The 20,353-nt window shown below is 38.0% G+C and overlaps 1 protein-coding gene across 1 annotated transcript in view; it reads right to left on the bottom strand.

Annotated features, from left to right (window-relative positions):
• The window catches only part of tmtops2b (teleost multiple tissue opsin 2b), a 171,961-nt gene extending 151,958 nt beyond the window's left edge, over positions 1–20,003 (bottom strand). The window contains exon 1 of the mRNA XM_051926803.1: positions 19,192–20,003. Coding sequence (XP_051782763.1) covers positions 19,192–19,564 — 373 coding nt within the window. The 5' untranslated portion in view covers positions 19,565–20,003. The remainder of the gene's footprint in view (positions 1–19,191) is intronic.
• Between the last annotated feature and the right edge of the window lie 350 nt (positions 20,004–20,353).

Genomic DNA, 20,353 nt, shown 5'->3' with positions numbered 1-20,353 from the left:
AAATGAAAAGCAATTTAGAGACTGAAGCCTGAGAGATGTCTGGTTGTTTTTCCTTGTTCTACTAATGTTGGCAAAGGCTGCACTTTAACTGAAAGCTGCAGACAGAATGGCTTGATCAGTCTGGGAATAAAAAACTGCAGAAAACAGTTTGGCTTCAGATTATATGACTCAATGGAGTTTTCTGTGTCAATTATATAGTAAATAAGTTATAATTTTCTGTATTTTAGCAGGAAAAAGTAGGTTTTGAATAGTACTTAATGTGAGTACTAAAGGATGCATTAGTGTCAAAGATGACACCTACTGTAGATTTACATGATGATGCAGTGGAAATAATATGTAAACAATTGATATAATTTTGTTGCTGTCTGCAGCATCCTACAAAGTAAGAAAATGTCTTTCTGTGCGTGTAATTACATTCGCTCAATCAATGTTTTCATTCATTGAGGCAATTATTGTAAAGCACAATTAGAGAAATTTGGTTGATAAATATGTTTATGTCATTCCATATGAGTAAAGGTAACTATTATGTTTTCAAAATAATATGTATGAAATAAGAAAATTATCATTTAAGTCATGAAAATAAAAGTAACTGACAGCCTAGCATAATGTTCATATTCTGTGCAATAGAACACTGTGGTCGAGGGTGTCAATATTTGTGTTTAAATCTAACAGCATAACTGTAGAGTCTCCTGTTTTGGAAAACATTAGAATGTCACTGACTGTTTGGCTGAAGCTTTTCTAATAGGTTGTACCGTTTAGGGTGAAACTAATATTTCAAGGGTACTTTTTTGACATTCTTTAGAAAGAAAAGTTGTATTTGAACTTAGTCTGTTTTTATTAACTATATGTGGGTGTACATTGCCATTAAAAAGTATCTACCTCCTTGGAATTTTTTATACAATATTAAATCACCGTAGATTTAACATTGCATTTGACATTGATCAACAGAAAAAAAACTCTACAGCGTCAAAGTGAAAACAGATCTGAGCAAAATGTTCTGAATTAATTACAACCATAAAGCAAAAAATAACTGATTGCATAAGTATCAACCCCTTCACGTCAGTATTTAGTAGATGCACCATTGGCAGCCGTGACAGCCTTGAGTCTGTGTGCACAGGTCTCGATTAGCTTTGCACAACTGGACAATGGCCTTTTCCCCATTCTTCTTTGCAAAACTTCTCAGGTTCTGTCCAATTTTATGGAGATTGTGAGTGAACAGCCCTTTATCAATCCCACCCACAACTTATTTCATTGAGTTTGGAGCTCTTATATTAACATTGTTGTTTTTGAGCCATTCCTGTGTAGCTTTGGCCTTATGCTTAGGGTTGTTGTCTTGCTGGAAAACAAATCTCTCCAAGACTGAGTTTCTGGCAGACTGCAGATTTTCCCCGAGGATATTTTGCTTCATTTGTTTTACCCTCTACCCTCAAAAGCCTTCCAGGGCCTGCTGCAGAAAAGCATTCCCACGTGCCAAACATGTTACTTAGTGTGAAGGACAATAAAACTCAACTTTTTATAGACACTGTATACCTGCTGTTTCCAATAAATGACTAACAATGGTTATTTCTAATGTATTTCTGTCAATTGGAATTAATAATACACTAATTATGTTTGTCACTAACTTGCTTGGGAGTGGGTCTAAAACAGTTGTTCTCAGGTTTAGTTTTTGGGGACTGCTGCAGCTTCAGGTTTTGGGGTTGTCACAGGTGGCTGGGGGGGTGACCCAGCCGGGATGCCCCGGAGGACCGGAGGAGGGCTTACGCCTTCCTCAGACCACGTGGGGGTGACCGCCCTGGTGGCTATGGGAACCACGGTTACAGAGCTTTGAAGCTCAACCCTGTAGGGGCCCGTGGTCACCGCCAGTGGGCGCTGCAATGCCTTTGGAGCCCTGGACCTCAGCACTTCCGCCACATCCGGAAGTGCTGGGGGGAAGAGAATTGGGGATACACGGAGTGCTTCCGGGTGCACAGCCGGCACTTCCGCCACACTGGGGAGTGCCGGCGGAAGATTGTCGGGAGGCACCTGGAGCATATTTGGGTGATTATAAAAGGGGCCGCCTCCCTCCGTTCGGGTGCTGGAGTTGGGAGAGAAGGAAGGACAAGGTCTTGGAGGAGGCAAGGAGGCGGCTTGAAGGAAAAGGCATTTGAAGAGTTGGCCTGAACTTTGGGGACTTTAGGGGTTTGTGGTGCATTTTATTCTTGTAAATAGTGTATAATAAACATGTTGTGGGTGATTTGAACGTGTCCACCTGTCTGTGTCCGGGTCATCTTCCACAGGGTTTAAACATTTTCACAATCAGTGAGTCATTTTACCTTTAAGTGATCTCACTGTTTAATTAGACTTGTTTCATTTTCCTTATTCTGCATTCAGAAAAAAACAGTAGAGTGATGTTTGCAGTTGCAAGAAATTTTGGAATATTTGTATTTTACCATAGTTTTAAACACTTAACATTCTTTTTCATTATCCTTATAATTAACAGTTCTTCTTTAATTGTATCATAATAATGTTAATTAATATTAAGCAGAGTAGACACCAAGGCAAAAGAATCTGACTGCTGAAAGGCTGCAGCTATTTCAGTGTCATACCCACAAGTCTGCTCATTAGTAAAGAACAGGTAGGTAGCAATTTACTTGTCCCCTGGAGAAATTTAGCTTGTTACCAAAACTGAATAAATGTTAAACAAACAACAACAATAATCCCCTTCAAAATTGGACAAGAATTATAATAAAGGAAAAGAAACTTCCTGACTTAGCCAATGATAACATTGGCAGTCACAGTGAGGCATTATAAATTTGTATTTCCGTAGGTATGAAGTACCCCCAGTACTGTTTTTTGACACAGTTCTGCTAAATAATTTGCTGGTGTCACACATGTGCACATAAGAAACTGCTTAAAGGGCTCTGCTGAGACATGAGGTGGCACTGCATAATAATGATTTCTCTTCTCCCTCCTCTGCAGAAAAGAAGACTGACACCACTCCTGGGGTCCATCCTCCTGTACCTGCCTCTTCCTCCCAGAATGCCTAAAATATGAAAGAACCACCATCTCACTCAGTCTGCCTGATGTGGAAGTCAGTCATTTTTTGCCTCTTTAACACACTTCTTTTTTTAAACCAAACATTAATACAGGGTTTTCCGCAATTTTCCCCAAAATTCTTTCTTTGTTCTGTCTATCTTTTACAGTGGCATAGACGGCAGGATCTTTGTGGGACAAAATGATAACTGAACCCCAGAATGTCATTGCGATCGTCCAGGCTATGACTGCTGAGATGCAGGCATTAAAGGTCCAGGTGGGAGAACAGCAAACCTAGCTCTCCAAGGCGGAGGTACGTATCTCGTATTGCTCTCCATGGGACTTCCAGATGGGACCATCCCATGTATTGTTGCCATTCCATCCAGATGATGACATTGAGACTTATTTGCTAGTGTTTGAGAGAACTGCCACCTGCCATCATTAAGAACGAACGGAATTGGCTCATGCCATTCATGAGGGGACCAGCACAGCAAGCCTATTATGACCTCGATGAGGAGGCGGCAGGGGTGCTACTGTGATACAGGATTACTCTGGACCAGCAAGCAAGGAAGTGCCATGAATGGGTATTTGACCCTGGGCGGCAAACCCATTCACAGGCCTATGAGTTAACAGACAGAATGGGGCAATGGTTAAAACCAGAGGCTAATTCCACAAAATCTATCACAGAAATGGTCACTTGTGACCTTCTGGTGCACACCCAATCTGATTATCTCACCCAGCCAGTCCAGAGACAAGAATATAAAGCCCTTGACTCCTTGATATCAGGCCTCGAGCGTCATCAAGTTGCCTCACAAGTTGAACGTTCAGAAAGGTTGGGCTTGTGTAGTCCACCAGAGTCACCACTTCCTTCCAGAATGCCTAAAATACGGAAGCGTCACCATCTCAGTCAGTCTGTCTGATGCAGAAGTTAGTTGACTCATTTTTGTGTCTTCAAAATGTGTTTATATTCTAAATCAAACCTTTATGCTTATAAGGGGTTGGCCACAAGGTACCCCAAAGCTCTTTCTTTGTTTTGTCAATTTTTTACATTGGCTAAAGCTACTCAATGCTACTGTGTTATAGAGAGGATGTGCAGTATTTTTCATAATGTCACACAACTTTGTCTTCATTCTGTTCTCCACTACTACCTCCAGGAGATTGAGAGTGCATCCCATGACTGAGCCTTCAGTCCTACTCAGCTCGTTGATTCTGCGGGCCTCTCTGAAGTGTAGAAAATCATTCCAGCTCTCACTTAGTTGTAGAAGATGTGAAGGGTGTCTCTACCAACATTAAAGGAACACAGTCTCCTAAGAAAAAAAAATCCCTTTCTTGAATAGCTCCTCTGTGTTACTAGTCCAGTGTAGCCCGTCATCAATGTGGACCCCCAAGTACTAGTAGCAGTGCAGTACTTCCACATCTTCTACTTGAATGCTGACCAAGCATAGAGGCTCATTGGCGTGGCAAAAGTCAATAACCAGTTCTTTGATTTTGCTGATGTTCACTTCAAGATTATTCTCTTTGCACCAAGAAACAAACTTCTTCATTGGATTCCTATACTCTATCTCATCCCCCTTATCAATACAACCCATAAGTGCAGAACCATCTAAGAATTTCTAAAAGTTACATGACCTTGTGGTATAAATAAACAGTAACTCGTGGAAAGAAAATCATGATGAAAATCTTAAAAACTGAGATAAAAACACAAAATTATCTTCATGTAATATACATACTCTACAGTGAGTGTTTTCTAAATTCCAATACACATTTAACAAACATCTCGATTGTCACCAAAACATGTAAATTTGGAAATTATAGTTTGCTTAATTAAAGTAGAAGCTGGTTGCAATGAAAACCACCTGCTACTATGGACCCCAGGACTAGTACTGAGAACCTATGGTCTAAGGAAGATGCGATTGGTATCATTAGAAAATTAAAGATAGAATGTCCTGTTGTGTGATATTTATTAAAGCTTTATGCAAGGATAGTGACCAAGACAACAGTTCAAATTAATTATCTTGAAATGTAGACACAAACATTTTCCAAAATTGTTCTTATTGGATTTAACCAGGAGTAGGTAGTTGGGCCTAGTGAATAATACGCTGGACCTCAAAAGGTTGCCAGTTTAGACCTCACTGCTGACTTGATGCATATCTCTAGCCAAGCCACGTTAATCCAATTTAAAAAAAAAAAACAGTTCTTTAGTTAAAATTAATAAATGTGTTTTTATGTTTATTGATATTGGTTAAGTATTGTATAACCGCTATATTATGGATTTGCATGTACCATATGCTGAAAATTCAGTCAAGAACACAATAAAAAAAAAAAAAAAAAAAAAACATGGATTAAATATTTTGATCAAGTCCGATGGCAGATTCTGTACTATTGTAGACGATAGACCAATCAATGTATTTTAAAGATGTCAGCTTCATTTTTATAGTTATTTTAAGGTGCTTTTTCCTTTACTTACTCACCGGTATTTTTGAATCTTACCTGCTTTATAAAATGATTTTCCTTTGTTGAGGTTGACTTCACCTGTACACTCTTCAACTATGATAATAATATTTAGCAAAATAAAAAAGAGAAAAGAAGAGAGACATCTGCTGATTTGTGCTGGAGTGTGTAACTCCAGTTAAAAATTGTATTGTTAAGGGCTCAACCTGATTCTAAAATTTCATCCTACTGGGGATGAACAAAGGTTTCATATAAGTGGGCTTGCAGTTCTCTCAACAGAGCTTAATAACACACATGCAATCACTTGGTACTGAACTTTTAGATGAAACACCTATTAAAGTCCCTTACGCCCATGAATTCCTAAGAGCACAGAAACTACATCTCGAAAAATTTGAAAAATTATTCACAATTGTGCAGACAAATCCTACTTGATTAAAGAAGACAGACATATTGCCACTCCATACTGTTATGCAAGTTGCAAAAAAAGAGAACAAAACTGTGAATGCAATCTAAACAAAAATAAAAATATGAAAATGTATTTTGCTCAAAGATGACCCAACATGAAAATTCCAGATTTGAACATGCACTTTACTTGTCACCAGAAAAATAAGTACGTGAAAAGGCACATTAGTATAAATACTTGTCACTACAAAAATCCAGACTCAAAAACATACTTTTCTATGAGAGTGTACCACCCTAAAATCCAGACTCAAAAATATACTTTATTATGAAGGCATGCCACCACGGAAATCCAGACTCAAACGTGTACTAAAATATGAAGGCAAGCTGTAGGTAGAAAAATCAAAACTTGAAACTATTTCAGAAGCCAAAAATGAGATCCTCTATGAAACTAAACCCAAAGGTGCTTGCCCTCTAGAATGCATGCTGTTCTCATTGAAATTTTGGATCAAAAGCTGCAGCCTTTGTGAGACAATGCTGAATGCCTCCCACAAGGCAGTTCTCTAGCGACAGCAATTCATTAATCACATGTCAAAGTCTAACATGGAGGTGTGATGCAAAATTTTAAAAAAAATTGTTTTTATCTCCAACTAAACTGTTAACACAAAGAGTCCATGTAATGGATTGGCCCAAATCATAGCACAAATGAATACCTTGATTCATCTATGATTATTCATGGAGTTTATTGCTTCTTGATCTACCTCCTTATTCTTCTCTTCCCATCAAGAAAACAAATATTTTAGCATTTCTTGAGCTCACAGCTCTCATTGTTGGTTCATCATAATATTTGCCTTAATCGTATTTTAGGTCCTTAGCACATTTAACACCATCTTTGCAGGATAATATGGAGAGATAACCACCATCAAAGGTATTAGAGACAAAAGTAGTTGGTTTGCCCAGGTCCACTGTTTAAATCACTAGACCTTTTGAGAAAGACAGTACTGTAGTGTATGGGACTTGGGGCAGCCATATTGGAATCATGAAATGCAGAGGATCATTCAGACCTTTTTTGTAAAGGACTAGGCCACCCAGATATTACTTTTTTTTTATTTGTTGCTTACCCTGTGTTCTTTGTAGTGGTGGGTGAAAAAAAAATAATTTAATGTTTTCATGCAGAATATAGAGGAAGAAGTTAATGCCATAACAGAATCCAATGGTGGCCACTGCAGTACAACAGAAAAGGATGTGAAAAATGATCATGGAAAAATAAAAAATCTCATGTTACTCATGTTGTAAAATCCACCTGCCTGTTATGCAGTCACTTGCACAAAACATACAAAACAAATTCTGCTTTTACTAAAATATTGATAAATATTTACTTCCAAAATTATCAGCGTATTCATTAGCAGTAAAGCCAAAGCCTCATGGGACTGACTTTTTGACTTTTTGGCCCACCTCGCCCCTTCAGTTCCCTTTAGTAATAAAAGAATGTGGTAAACACTCCTGTCTTCAATTCAAACATACAGTATTATGGCAATGTGTCTTTCTTGTTTATCTTGCATGCTGAGTTTTCAGCCAGTAATAACAAAATCTTTACAAAAAATGCATGCATTTTGCACATTTTGAGCCTATGAATGGACAAGGAAGAGGGCAGCACAGCGGTGCAGTGGTAGCTCTGCTGCCTTGACCTGAGTTCACGTCCTAAGTCCTCCCTGTGTGCAGTTTGCATGTCCTCCCTGTGTCTGTGTGAGTTTCTTCCCTTTGTCCAAACACATGTATTTTAGCTGTACTGGCGAAACTAAATTGGTCCTATTGTGTGTTTGGTGTGTATGAGTATGTTCACCCTACAATGCACTGGTGCCCTGTCCAGGGTTTGTCCTGCCTAGCTGGGATAGACTCTAGTGGACCCCACAACCCTAGAGTGGATTAAGCAGGTTAGACAATGACAAGTTACGTGAGATTTTTTTTTTCCTTTTTTTCATGGACGTTTTTTACATTGTTTTCCATTGTCCTGCATTGGTCACTTTTACGCCCCACTCTTTTAGAAACTTTGTTATGTACTTTCTTCATGTAAACATGAGATTAAGTATTTTTCTTGCCCACTACTACAGACTACATGGGGAAAGTAACATATACATTTGACACCATTTTTGGGTGGAGTATTCCTTTAAGACAACAATTCACCCTGATTACTTCTCTTGCTCAAAGAAATAACCCTGTTGTTATAAAAGCTTTGCTAGTGAAACAGTTATTGAAGTGTGTGCATTCAGAACTAAAGTGGAAGGCCTGTACCTGTGCCAGGTCATATGATGCTTTACATAATATAGTAGTGTCTTACTGCTTATACAGTAGCTATACTGGAAGAGTAGTTTCACAAACAATGCCTATAAAATGAAGAATATGTCTGTTTTTTTTAACATACTAAGGAGTCTGGCTACGTTCTTTTTCTTGAATCCTAAGATGAGAGAAATTAAAGCATTATACAAAAGCAAGAGCAAAGTTGAATTTCACCACAGTAGAAGGAAGATGTAGTGCCAAGGAAGGAAGGTGTAGTGTTGTTAATGAAATCTTTTATTTAAAGGGCCAATTATGCTCACGCAGTGTATTACAAAGCCTATTATATGAAAACAAAGGAGTACACTGGAGGACTACAAATATTTGAGTCAGCCCTAATTAAACGAAAAAACACAGAGAATTATTCATTACTGTTCAACTCTACATGTTCCAAAAACAGGCAGGGAAACAAATCTTTAGAAAGGCAAATTAACAAAACACTAAGAACCTTAGAAATGCACCATAACACCCTTTCAAAACTACACTTATTTAATATAGACTTCAGTGTTTGTATTTTAACTTTATTATCCCTTAAAATAGAAGGCACATAAACACTAAATTCTGTGCTACAGATCTAAGTCTCTTCACAAAGAAAAACTATTGTGCAGAAAAATTGTTTACAGTTATTTTTCTGTTATATACAGCATAAATAATCAATGTAAAGGGGAAACAAGTGTCTAAGTGGACTCAATTTGGGTGCTTAAATTTAGTTTTTCTACATGCTGATATCCCTTTTATAAATAATCAAACTATACATATGTTATACTATTGTTATATGTTAAATAATAAATGTTCTTATTTTTGATTTGTTTTTTTTACTTTCTCGTATACATAGTATAGAGAAAGTATTGGAATCGTAAAAAAGTTCAACCTCGAGATTTTAACAAGTCTTGACGTTTTAGACCATCCCGAGTCCAAAAATACCATTTTTGAAATTACTGTATGTGTATCTGTGTGTCTGTGTGTAAACATGATAACTCAAAAACGCTTTGACATGGTCAATGAGATTTTGTACACCTGCTTTATATCAAAAATAAGGAATCCCATCAACTTTTGTGCCACTTCTGGCAACCGGAAGTGGTACTTTAACTGAATCCTTTAGCAAATTTTCAAGTAAACTATCGTTATAATTACAGATAGATGATTCAAATTTTGTACATATATTTATAATGAGAAAAAGCAAAAAGATATGAAATGTGAGAAACATTACTCAACCAGAAGCAGTACTAGGGTGTTGTACCATGTTAGCCATTATGAATGTAGTGAAAAGTTACCCCTTTTATTGGCTGACTACTGTAAAAAGATTACAATATGTAAGCTTTCGAGGCAACTCAGACCCCTTCTTTAGGCAAGATGATTACATTACATCTTACGTCTTGCCTGAAGAAGGGGCCTGAGTTGCCTCGAAAGCTTACATATTGTGATCTTTTTAGTTATCCAATAAAAGGTGTCATTTTGCTTAACTTCTCACTTCAACGAGAAGTACTATTTTATTTAAACAACCATCCAATTTTTTTGTATCATGCAACTATAAACGTGTACAGGATATTAAAAACTGTATTCAATATAATGCATACTCTTTCAATAAGTATTATTAATTTTATTTTAATTTATACATCATCAGTTTAACAATAACGTAAACATTGAACATGCCATGTAAATATAAAGATGTAATGGGAACAATAAGCTGCTACATCCCTGTCGTGTTCCTGGTAATACATTTAATTTTATGATTTTTATTTTATTTATGCCATCATTATCATAATTAAATGTAGCCAAATGCATTTTTACCTATAGCAATTTATTGCAACAAATATTATATAATACTAACATTTTTTCTATGATTTTAGGTGACTATAACTCTTTTTACTTTGCACGTAATCTAGGTAATGCATATGTAATCAGGAAAAAATTCCACCCCCATTTTCGACCTGCCTAAGTGTGAAAATATCATTTTAATATAAAGTTTGATTATAAATAGAGATAAATGATTGTGTATTGATATTATCAATTAGTTATGATGAGAGACAAAGAGATATGATATTTGAGAAATATTGCGCAACTGGTTCTGATTACCTTTTCCTTTATGTCAGTATACAAGAAAGTTGACGGAAGCACACTCCCGATTTTTTGTTTCACTTTCTCAGTTCTTTAGTTCCACTGGCTTGTAGCTGTACATTAAGCCATACAGAATGCCAGAGAGCTCTAGAATAATAAAGGATCATGGGAAATGAAGTTTTGTGTTTACATTTTTAATTGAAGTTTTCTGTGGTTATTTTTGTTGAAATATAATATAATTTGCAATGACTGTTATATATTGTTTGCTTAGATGTATTCATTGATAAACGTAAATCAATTTTTTAGTAATTGTAAAAGTTAAGGGTTAAAGGCTAGAGTGGGAGAACTATTTATACTATTTATAAACTATTTATATAGTCTGTAGGGGTCATAATTTTTGGATTTTTGGATTTCACTCATGTTTTTTCTGTTTATTTTGTTTATGTTTTAATATTATTTTTCTTCATTGCTGTGACATTTCCTTGCCCCATTTTGAATTTTCTGTCAGCCATTTTGCATGTCTATTGCATCTATTGGCATTTTGTTGTCACAGATGTGCAGAGTTGGTGCCACATGAGCAGCACGCACATGTCATCATTATCTCTTAGCTATTGAAGGCAGAAATACCTATTTGTCATTGTACCAAGTTTTTGGATAATCTTGTAGTTATAATACTTTTAGGTTTATGAAATTCTGCCCTGTTTCTTTTGACTTCAGTTTCAGGCAGAGCCAGATTAAGGGTAACTGATACATTAAGCATGGCACAACACTGATGCCCATCCGGCCCTTCCATTGCCTAACTGACAAGACTTTAAGGCTCAGTACGTGCTGAAAGTGAAGTAAGAAATTAAAATGTACCTTGTTTATGAGAAAAATCAGTAAAAGGATAAATAAAGAGTTTACAAGTCTCTTACACCAATCAGCTGATGAGTTAAATGTTAGCCAGACCCTGCCGGCCATGTTTACACTCGACAGAAGCATAACTCTTATGCCATGAGATGAAAATAAATGTGATATATGGCAACACCTTCAAACCAAACTTTTACACTTTAGTCACTCACCATGCCAAAGAAACCTTTTTTAACTAAGCAAAACAGTCAAAAAATGGCCCATTAGGACAATTACAAAAAATGTGATGAATATTAAGTGTTGCAGTGAAAGAGTCAAAGGCATAACTTGAAGAAAAATCTCTGTGGTGCCCTAAGCATGTGTCTGTTTTGCTTAATAGTTAAACAAGGGCTGATTTCAGAATAACGTTTTAGTTAGGTTTCTTGGAGTTTTCTTTTGATTTCCTCCTTCTGACCCTGGGCATTTTTAAAAGAAAACAATCTTCTCCCATACTAGCATGTTTCCATGGTTTCCATACTAAAATGACGGAAAACACATGTGACATAGACATTTGTCTACACTGGGCATGTACACATCAGCTTAAGAATCCTTCAAGGGGCTGCAACTACACGGACCATGGGATTTATCACAAAGCTGTAACAACCTGTAAATTACTTGCATTTGTGCTCTGCAAGCAGGACCTCCAACTTGCAGGGAAAACTCAGGGGTTGGTGGCAGAATTGACACTCCAGCCACTGTAGAAAACCTCATACTGTTCCACTCCATTTGAACTAGTGTGGTCCTGGCTGAGGTGTCACCCATTGTAGGGCTGCACTCGGGTCCTAATTTGGGATCCTGAGGTGGTTCATTGTGTAGTGGGTGCAGCAAAACTCTGTATCAGTGCATGCTCCCAACCTCCTTCATGTATGCAGTGTTCAAGTTGTACAAAATGTAATTTAGATGCATAAAGGTAAGAAACACAACAAGCACCATGGAAAGCATCTCCTCTGTGTCGACTGTCTTGAAATATTGTTTTCTTCTGTGAAGAGTGACCAATCAGGGAATGAGATATTGTAATGAGCGGGAGCAAATCAGGGCAGGGCCACACTTGCATAAGCACAAAACAGTCAGAGTGTTTGGTTTTCTTCCATCCATATTGCAATGATGTAGCTATATATTCAGAAGTACACAGCTCTGAAGAGCATTTTCAAAAGTCTGTTTTCAGGACTTGAAAATGCAAGGGTAGTGTGGATGTGAAAGGAAACTAATGGCTGCATTTTTGAACAAAAACATAGTGTGGACAGGGCCTGAGTAATGCTAACTTAGCTGTATTATTCAGTTTTAATTAGTTTATTATTTTGGCCCAACTAATTTGGAAAATATTAAGAAAAATCATTTACAAAACATTTTGAAAAAACAACTGGCCTTTGTGAGCTCAACAAAATAATTGGAGACAGTGACAATTTTAATTGTTTGGATTCTCATTATTTATGAGATAACTTGTCCAAAATTGCGAATCAAATGAAGAGTATAGCCACCATTAGAAGCTGGAGCAGTGAGGAAATGGATCACTTACTCCATTATCTTCACTTACTTGTTGCTTTAAATAAGTCCCAGGTTCAAACATTTAAACATGCTGGAACTCATCTCAGCAAATTCTATCATTTTCTAAATTTGTGCATCAAATTTTGAAATGGTACAGAGTCTAACCCAGCAGAATGAGCCACTAAGAAAAGTCTGAGATCGTATGGAACACCACTCCATCACAGAGCACACTGTCCGTGACACACATACATACACATCATGATTATTAAGAACATGGGCATCATAGTGAAGGGAAAAAGGGTCATGATTTCCCAGGGCCAGGGGCTCTTGAAACCTGGAATGAAATGTTTGTTTTTGAGGGGAAGGGTCTCACAGAGACTGCTTATGTATAGGGCCCAGAGTTCTGTGCAACACCCCTGATTAGGAGTCAATTAACCTAATCTACACCTTCCTGGAATTCTAACGTAAATTCATACTACTCAGAAAACAACCTGTGTGCACATTCACCAGGTTTGGTATTTAGACCTGACCTTTAGAACTGTGAAGCATGGAACTTTAAGTTAGCCTTAGAAAGGAACAAAACTTTAACTTTGACCTTATTTCATTCAGTTCACTAGAATAGGTATTAACTAACAGAAGAAATTATTCACCTTAGTAATGCAAGTATCACAATTGTATGAGATATATGTTTTAAGATGTTAATCATGATTTACTATTTTGTTTTGTTTGGTTTAACTTAAATGATTCTGCTGTGCAGTTACTTCCTTGAGCCAAATCACGTTCACCATTTCTGAGCATAAGCACTTCAGGTGCTGGTGGTATCATTTGCCTTTTTTTAATTTAATGTTCAATCTAGAGAAGCTCTTTTCAATACATTTTTGTTCAGCAGCTTAACTTAGCAAACACATCTATTCCAGACCTATGGCTATAAGTACTAAAACAGATCCCAGTCTTTAAAACATATCTGGACAAACCAGACCCACATGAGAAACGAAAACAAAACTGAACATCTTCACAATTTTAAAATAAACTTTTCAAGTATTATTATTTTTACCTTTAGCTGACTTTGTTTTATTCACACTATATTTAACAATGAAAAGGCGAGCCTACCTGAAGTTTATTGACAGCCTGTTAATAGTATGGCATGTTTTACTATGACACATGTGGTTTGATTACATATGTGGACTATACCACTGTAGTTTCATAGAATAGCGTATCCACCATAAAGCACACGCACATTGATTAACAGCACTCCATTTATACAGACGTGGACACATTTGTTGGTCCTCTCCATGAAAAAAAAAAAAACATTGCCTCCAAAATAACTTGAAACTGACAAAAGTAATTGGCACCCATCGTTGTTTATTTCATATTTAACAAAATTCAGACTTTGCTTTAGAGATTTGATTCAACGCAATATTTCAAATAATAACACAATTGAAAATGGCATGGACAAAAATGATGGGACCTAATAACCTGAAAATTTCTTGCATAATCTTTAAAGACAATCACTGCAAACAAGCGATTCCTGGAGCTCTCAGTGAGACGTCTGCACCTGTCAACAGGTAGTTTGGCCCACTCTTCCTGAGCAAACTGCTGCAACTGTGTCAGGTTTGAAGGGGGCCTTCACCAGACTGCATGTTTCACTTCTTTCCATTGATGTTCAATGGGATTCAAATCAGGGCTCAGAAGAGTCCAGTGTTTTGTTGTTACCCATTCCTGGGTGCTCTTAGCTGTGTGTTTTGGGACAGGGTCATTGGCCTGTTAGAGGAAATAGGAACTGGGACTGAGGCAGAGCTTTCTGATACTGGGCAGTACGTTTCACTCCAGAATATAGCGATAGTCTTGAGTTTTCATTGTTCTCTGCACAGACTCAAGGCACATTGTGACAAATGAATCAAAGCAGCCCCAAAACATAACTGAGCCTCCTCCATGTTTCACAGCAGGTATGGAGTTCATTTATTTGAAAGCTTCATTTTTTTATCTGTGGACATAGAGATGATGTGACTTGCCAAAAAACTCCAGTTTTGTCTCATCTGTGCAAAGGACATTCTCCCAGTAGCACTGTGGTCCTCCATATTCATTTTAGCAAATTCCATTCTGGCTTTTTTTGGGGTTTTTTCAACAGTGTAGTCCTCCTGGATCATCTACCATTGAGCCCACTATCACTCAAAAAGCAATGGATGGTGCGATCAAATACCAATGGACCTTGACCTTGGAGTTCAGCTTGGAAGTTGTCCTTGGCTTTTTCTGTACTGTTATCACTATCCTTCTGCCATTCTTGAGTTGACTTTCCTCTTGAGGATGCATCCAGGGAGGCTGGCTGCAGCCCCATCAACCTTAAACTTCCTAATAATATTTGCAACCATTATCACATGAACATCAAGCTGCTTGGAAACAGTCTTATAGCATTTGCATTTAACATGCTTGTCTATAATTTTCCTTCTGACAACTCTCTCTTTTGCTTCCTCTGGTCCATGTTCAGTGTGGGACACACGATGACACATCTCTTTTCACACTTGCTTTGCGTTACTCAATGACATAGCCAAGGCATGCAAATACCATACACGGGACAACTGCATTTCATTTAATCATGTTTTTGGAGGCATACAGCACTTTTTCAATGATCTGTAGGGATACCAACAAATGTGTCCATATCTGTATATTTTAATCATTTCAATTTAATAATATTAAAAAAAATCAGTAAATATGCTAAATGTAATGTAGTTATATCCATCCATCCATTTTCCAACCCGCTGAATCCAAACACAGGGTCACGGGGGTCTGCTGGAGCCAATCCCAGCCAACACAGGGCACAAGGCAGGAACCAATCTCGGGCAGTGTGCCAATCCACCACAGACACACAAACACACCAAGCACACACTAGGGCCAATTTAGAATCGCCAATCCACCTAACCTGCATGTCTTTGGACTGTGGGAGGAAACCCGCGGAGACACGGGGAGAACCCGGGAAGCGAACCCAGGTCCCCAGGTCTCCCAAATGCGAGGCAGCAGCACTACCCACTGCGCCGCCCCCATGTAGTTATATACAGTACATAAACACAAGTCTACCTCTGGGAAATAAACTGAATGACGTTTTATTAAAAGCGCACATTTTGCAGTGTCACGGCACTAATCTCATGAGAAGAATGCATTCTTGTATGACTTTAACTCTAAACCTATGGTTAGAACTGATGTCCATGTGTCCTTCTGGGCCTGTGGTCCAGTGCGCGTTTTTGTTGTTTATTATCAGCAGCTGGTTTCAGCTTATAAAGTTAATCTCTTTGCTAATTCTTTTTCTTGTTACCTGTACTCACATCTGGGAGTATATTTTGACTTTTTTTATAGAATCAGCACAGATTTTCTACTATATGCGTGATCACAGAAGTGTATTTACTCTTCCAAATTTCAGTCACAGTACTTATTTACTAAAAGGCAAATTACTTTTATAAAGTAGACATGAGTGGGAATCATGGGGGCTAATTATCAATTAACAACAGTCACTACTTACTTGAAATGACCTTTTTTATAGGAGCATTTTTTGGGATAAAAACAAAGAGACTACAATCAAACCAGTGATTTCAATACCAACTTGTTAGAGACCATAACATTATTTAACACATCAAAATCCTGCTAAAAAAGTAATCAAACCAAACAGTCAGTCACGGGGGTCTGCTGGAGCATATCCCAGCTAGCATAAGGCAGGAGCAAACCCTGGACAAGGACACCAGTTTATCACAGGGCAAACACACGCACCAACCACACACTAGGGCCAAGTTAACATTGACAACTCACCTAACCTGCATGTCTTTGGACTGTGGGAGGAAACCGGAGCACCCGGAGGAAACATGCAAACTCCATGCAGAAAGGACCTGGGATACGAACCCTTGTGCCCCTACTGCGAGGCAGCAGTGCTATCACTGCACCCCCATGCCGCAAATATTGATTTCAAGATGTAGTTTGGCTTCTAACATGTAGCAAAAAACTGCAACCACTGCCGGACTCCAGCATTAAATTTATCCACTTATGGTCCAGGAGGTTGGTTATATGTCTACAAGATAAAGGAAAATACCATATGGCGGAATACTACTGCAATTTTCATTTACTGTATTGTGTTTATGATATGTTCACATATGCATAAAATGACCTCAAAAGGCACTTTACCCGTTTATCACAATCTGTCTGGTCATTTGTCTTCACTAAAATGACCTGGAGTAAGTGAATGTGGGTGCCTGTATGAGGGTGCACTATGAAGGACTCAAGTCTATCCATGGTTAGTTCCTGCCTTGGGCTTGTTGCCACCAGGATAAACTCCAGTTCCTTGTGACTTCTTTTTGGAAAGAAGCATTCAGAATCGGGGTAGATTTATTTTATACGCACCCGCTGTTTCTCATGTGCAGTCATCAGGAAACAGGAACACAACAATTTGAAAGTGGTAGCTCATTGTTGATAAGGATCCAATGATGGCTTGACTTACATGGACCAACTGATTTTTTTCACAATAAAAATATAAGAAAAAAGCAATAAATAATAATAAAAAAAACTAGGGGGCTTCGCCCCCTGCTCGCTTCGCTCGCCAACCCCCGTGTTTGGTTTTCCGGATACACACTTTTAAGATTTTTTTTTCTTTGAATTGTTGCTATTTCATTAGTTTCACTTTTATTTCAGAACTTCTGTAAAAACAATATTGATAATCTTGCGAGTCCCAATATGCTGAATCTTTTTAATGAGGTCAGGACAGGTTTCTCTGTTTGGAATTTCAGCACAGACAAAACAATCTACATCATCAGCAGTTAATTATTTTTTTTTACAAAGTTAAAAAGTAAGTAGAGTTCTGCATTGGACTCCTGTCTGTAAAGTCGTGCTATTTTCCTTCTCATAGTTTCAAAAGTACATGGGGTTACCAAGGTGATACCCCAGCTTTTGTCTAGGATTTTTGTACAAGGGCTAGACAGAACGTTTTTGACTCCTGGGGTAAATTTAGGTTTTTAAATAAGCAGACAGATAAATATATATACACTAACAAAGTAACCAATAAATGCATGTACAGTAAACTCCGTTTTTGAAATTCTCAAGATTCTTTATTTGTCATATGCATAGTTATACAGGACAACACGCAGTGAAATGCATCCTGATCCGCTTATCAAAAACTGTGCAAAGTTAGAAGAATATCAGTTAGATTAACAAAAAGTCATAGATTGAAAGATAACAGTATAGTAGAACATAATAAATAAGTAAAATTATGTGAATAAAGTAGAATTAAGTGTTAAGGTGCAATAGTGTAGTAATTATTGTTTAAAACCAAAGTTAGACTGGTGCATAGTTAAATGAGGCAGTTTGTTTGTTTGCGCTACTGCGATCTTTACTTTTTATATTTCCTAATTTTCCTACTTTCATATCCTTTAACTTTCTCCACATGTGTATAGCGCCATCTTTTTTTTTTTTTTTTTGAGCCTTTCTAATTTCACTGGTTTCATAGTCTCTAACCTGCTCTCGATGTGTTTAGCGCCAACGTTTGTAAACGTCTTTATGAAGTTCTACTTTCTTTTACTCATTGTCTTTTAATTCTGAGCCGGATTGGATGTGCTTTTTTTCAATTCCACTTGTTCCGGGCTGATAATTACTTTCCTTATTTTCTGAATTTGCACCTCGATTATTCTTTTTTGCTCTTTTTCTGTCCAACGCATTTGAGTCTCTTTTCTCCGCGCTGCTTTCTTCTTCGCTTATATGTCGACATTTAATTTATAACATACTGTCCTTATACGCTTTACATACGCTGAGAGCCCTGGATCTGTGTGTGCTCAAATCCTTCACATGACTGAATGTTTTGCTGCCTGTTGTCCTATTTGATAGATTGTAAGTAGGGCGTGTCTTTGGTCTCGCGGGTCTTTAAAATGTCTCCCAAGAAGATCACGTATCGTAGACTTGCTTTTTGCTTTCCAGGACAGGATTTCTTTTTATAATAGATAGATAATCATTGGAAGATAGGACAGCATATTGCCACCTCAGAACACTTTTGATGTGAGTTGACCATCATTTGAATGCTTTCTGAGGTCCACGACTTCTGTGCAGAATCAGCATGTTCTCCCCATTTACACTGAGTTTTTAGCCTATCTAAGGCTATGGGATGGCTAATTAATGGCTGTGCATTGGCCTTGTGTAAGTGAGTGAGCCCTGTGTTGCACTATTACCCCATCCAGGGCTGGCTGCTTCAGAGACCTTCTTTAACTCTTCACGGCCTTGCACAGTTCCATTCAGAAAATGCATGCATGTATAAGCTATATATTTGGTTATGAATCAGGAAAAGAGAACTGTGTTCGCTTCAAATCAGATTCTAACTCCTTAACATTTTTAATATATGGAATTCTGAATGTTTAAGACAGCATTACCTAGGATTTTCTATTTACATCTGAATTAATCTACTGTATTTAGTCCATGAACAATTTGAAATGAATGAGCCTCATTGTCTTAGGAAAGGCTGTGAGAGTTTCAAATTGACAGCAATTCATTATGAAACTTAAGTATAACATTACTTTGGAGGAACAGCACTTTGTCTCAACTTACCAAAACAGGTGTTGATGAAGCCGTACCACATGCATCCGTGCTTACCTAACCAGCCACCGACCATGGATACTTGAAGTCGAAACTCAGGGTAGGTCCCAAATACACAGACCAGCATGTCACTCACGCTAATGTTCAGCAAAAGTACGTTCACTGGAGTCCTCAAAGTTTTGAACTTGCAGAACAAGAGTAGAACAATGAAATTGTTGAAAAATCCAAAAATGAGGATGCATCCCAGAAATACTGACACCACCGTGAGGCCCGTTCTTGATATCAGGCTCTTGGGTGTCTGCTCTCCGTCAGCATCCAACAAAGTAAAGGGGTCTTCCGTGCTCAGATTGACGCTGGAATTTATATCTCCCAGCCCAGAGAACATTGTTATGAGTTGTGCGTAGAGAAATAAGACTTCAAATCCAGTTATCCAGATGAAAGGGCTAGTGTCTTTCTATTGTGTTTGGTTTAATATCTAAATGAATTAAACACGATTGCTGACATCAGTCGCTATGGTTTTCCTATCCGATGAATTGCTGGCGAACGTCCAAGCGCTCCTAAAGCTTAGCGACCGCAAGTGCACAGCACACGAGCCAAGTGCGCGTCTGCGCTCGCTCGCCTCGCTGCTGCCTTTAATTCTGCAGGAGTTTGACGCCACTTCTGTTTCGCTTGATTGACTGAGAAATTGACTGACCAGGAGTGTTCAAAGGAAGCAGAAGAGTCCTCTGGGGTACTTTTTTGCCTTTTATAATAGGAACCAACAGTACAAGAAGCGTGAACCAGCCAATACCATGTCGCGTGAAAGCACTAAGGGAGCGACTTTGACATTTTGAGCAGTATCGTGTGTTGATTTAGCTTGGCAACCCATGTGCTGGATGCACGATCTATTAGTATATTTGTATCTTTCAGCGACGCTTTTATTTCTTACCAAGGCTGCTCTTCTAAACCTATACATTATACTCTGTTATGGCTGAAGTGGTCATTTATGGGAATATTATAGTGACATATGCTCCCTCATGGTTTCAAAAGAACTGTTTTCGAAATCCCGACCCGGTCACAGTTTGCATGGGATTGCGCGATCTCCTTTGTGTTCGTGGGATCTTCGCGATCGGCGTGTTCGGCTTAACTGGCTCGAGATGAGAGATTGTCGGTCAGTGCGGTGACTATGTCCTTA

Source organism: Erpetoichthys calabaricus, chromosome 4, assembly GCF_900747795.2.
Source record: "Erpetoichthys calabaricus chromosome 4, fErpCal1.3, whole genome shotgun sequence".
NCBI classification, from domain to species: domain Eukaryota; kingdom Metazoa; phylum Chordata; class Cladistia; order Polypteriformes; family Polypteridae; genus Erpetoichthys; species Erpetoichthys calabaricus.
This window is presented reverse-complemented; position numbering and strand designations above follow the sequence as displayed.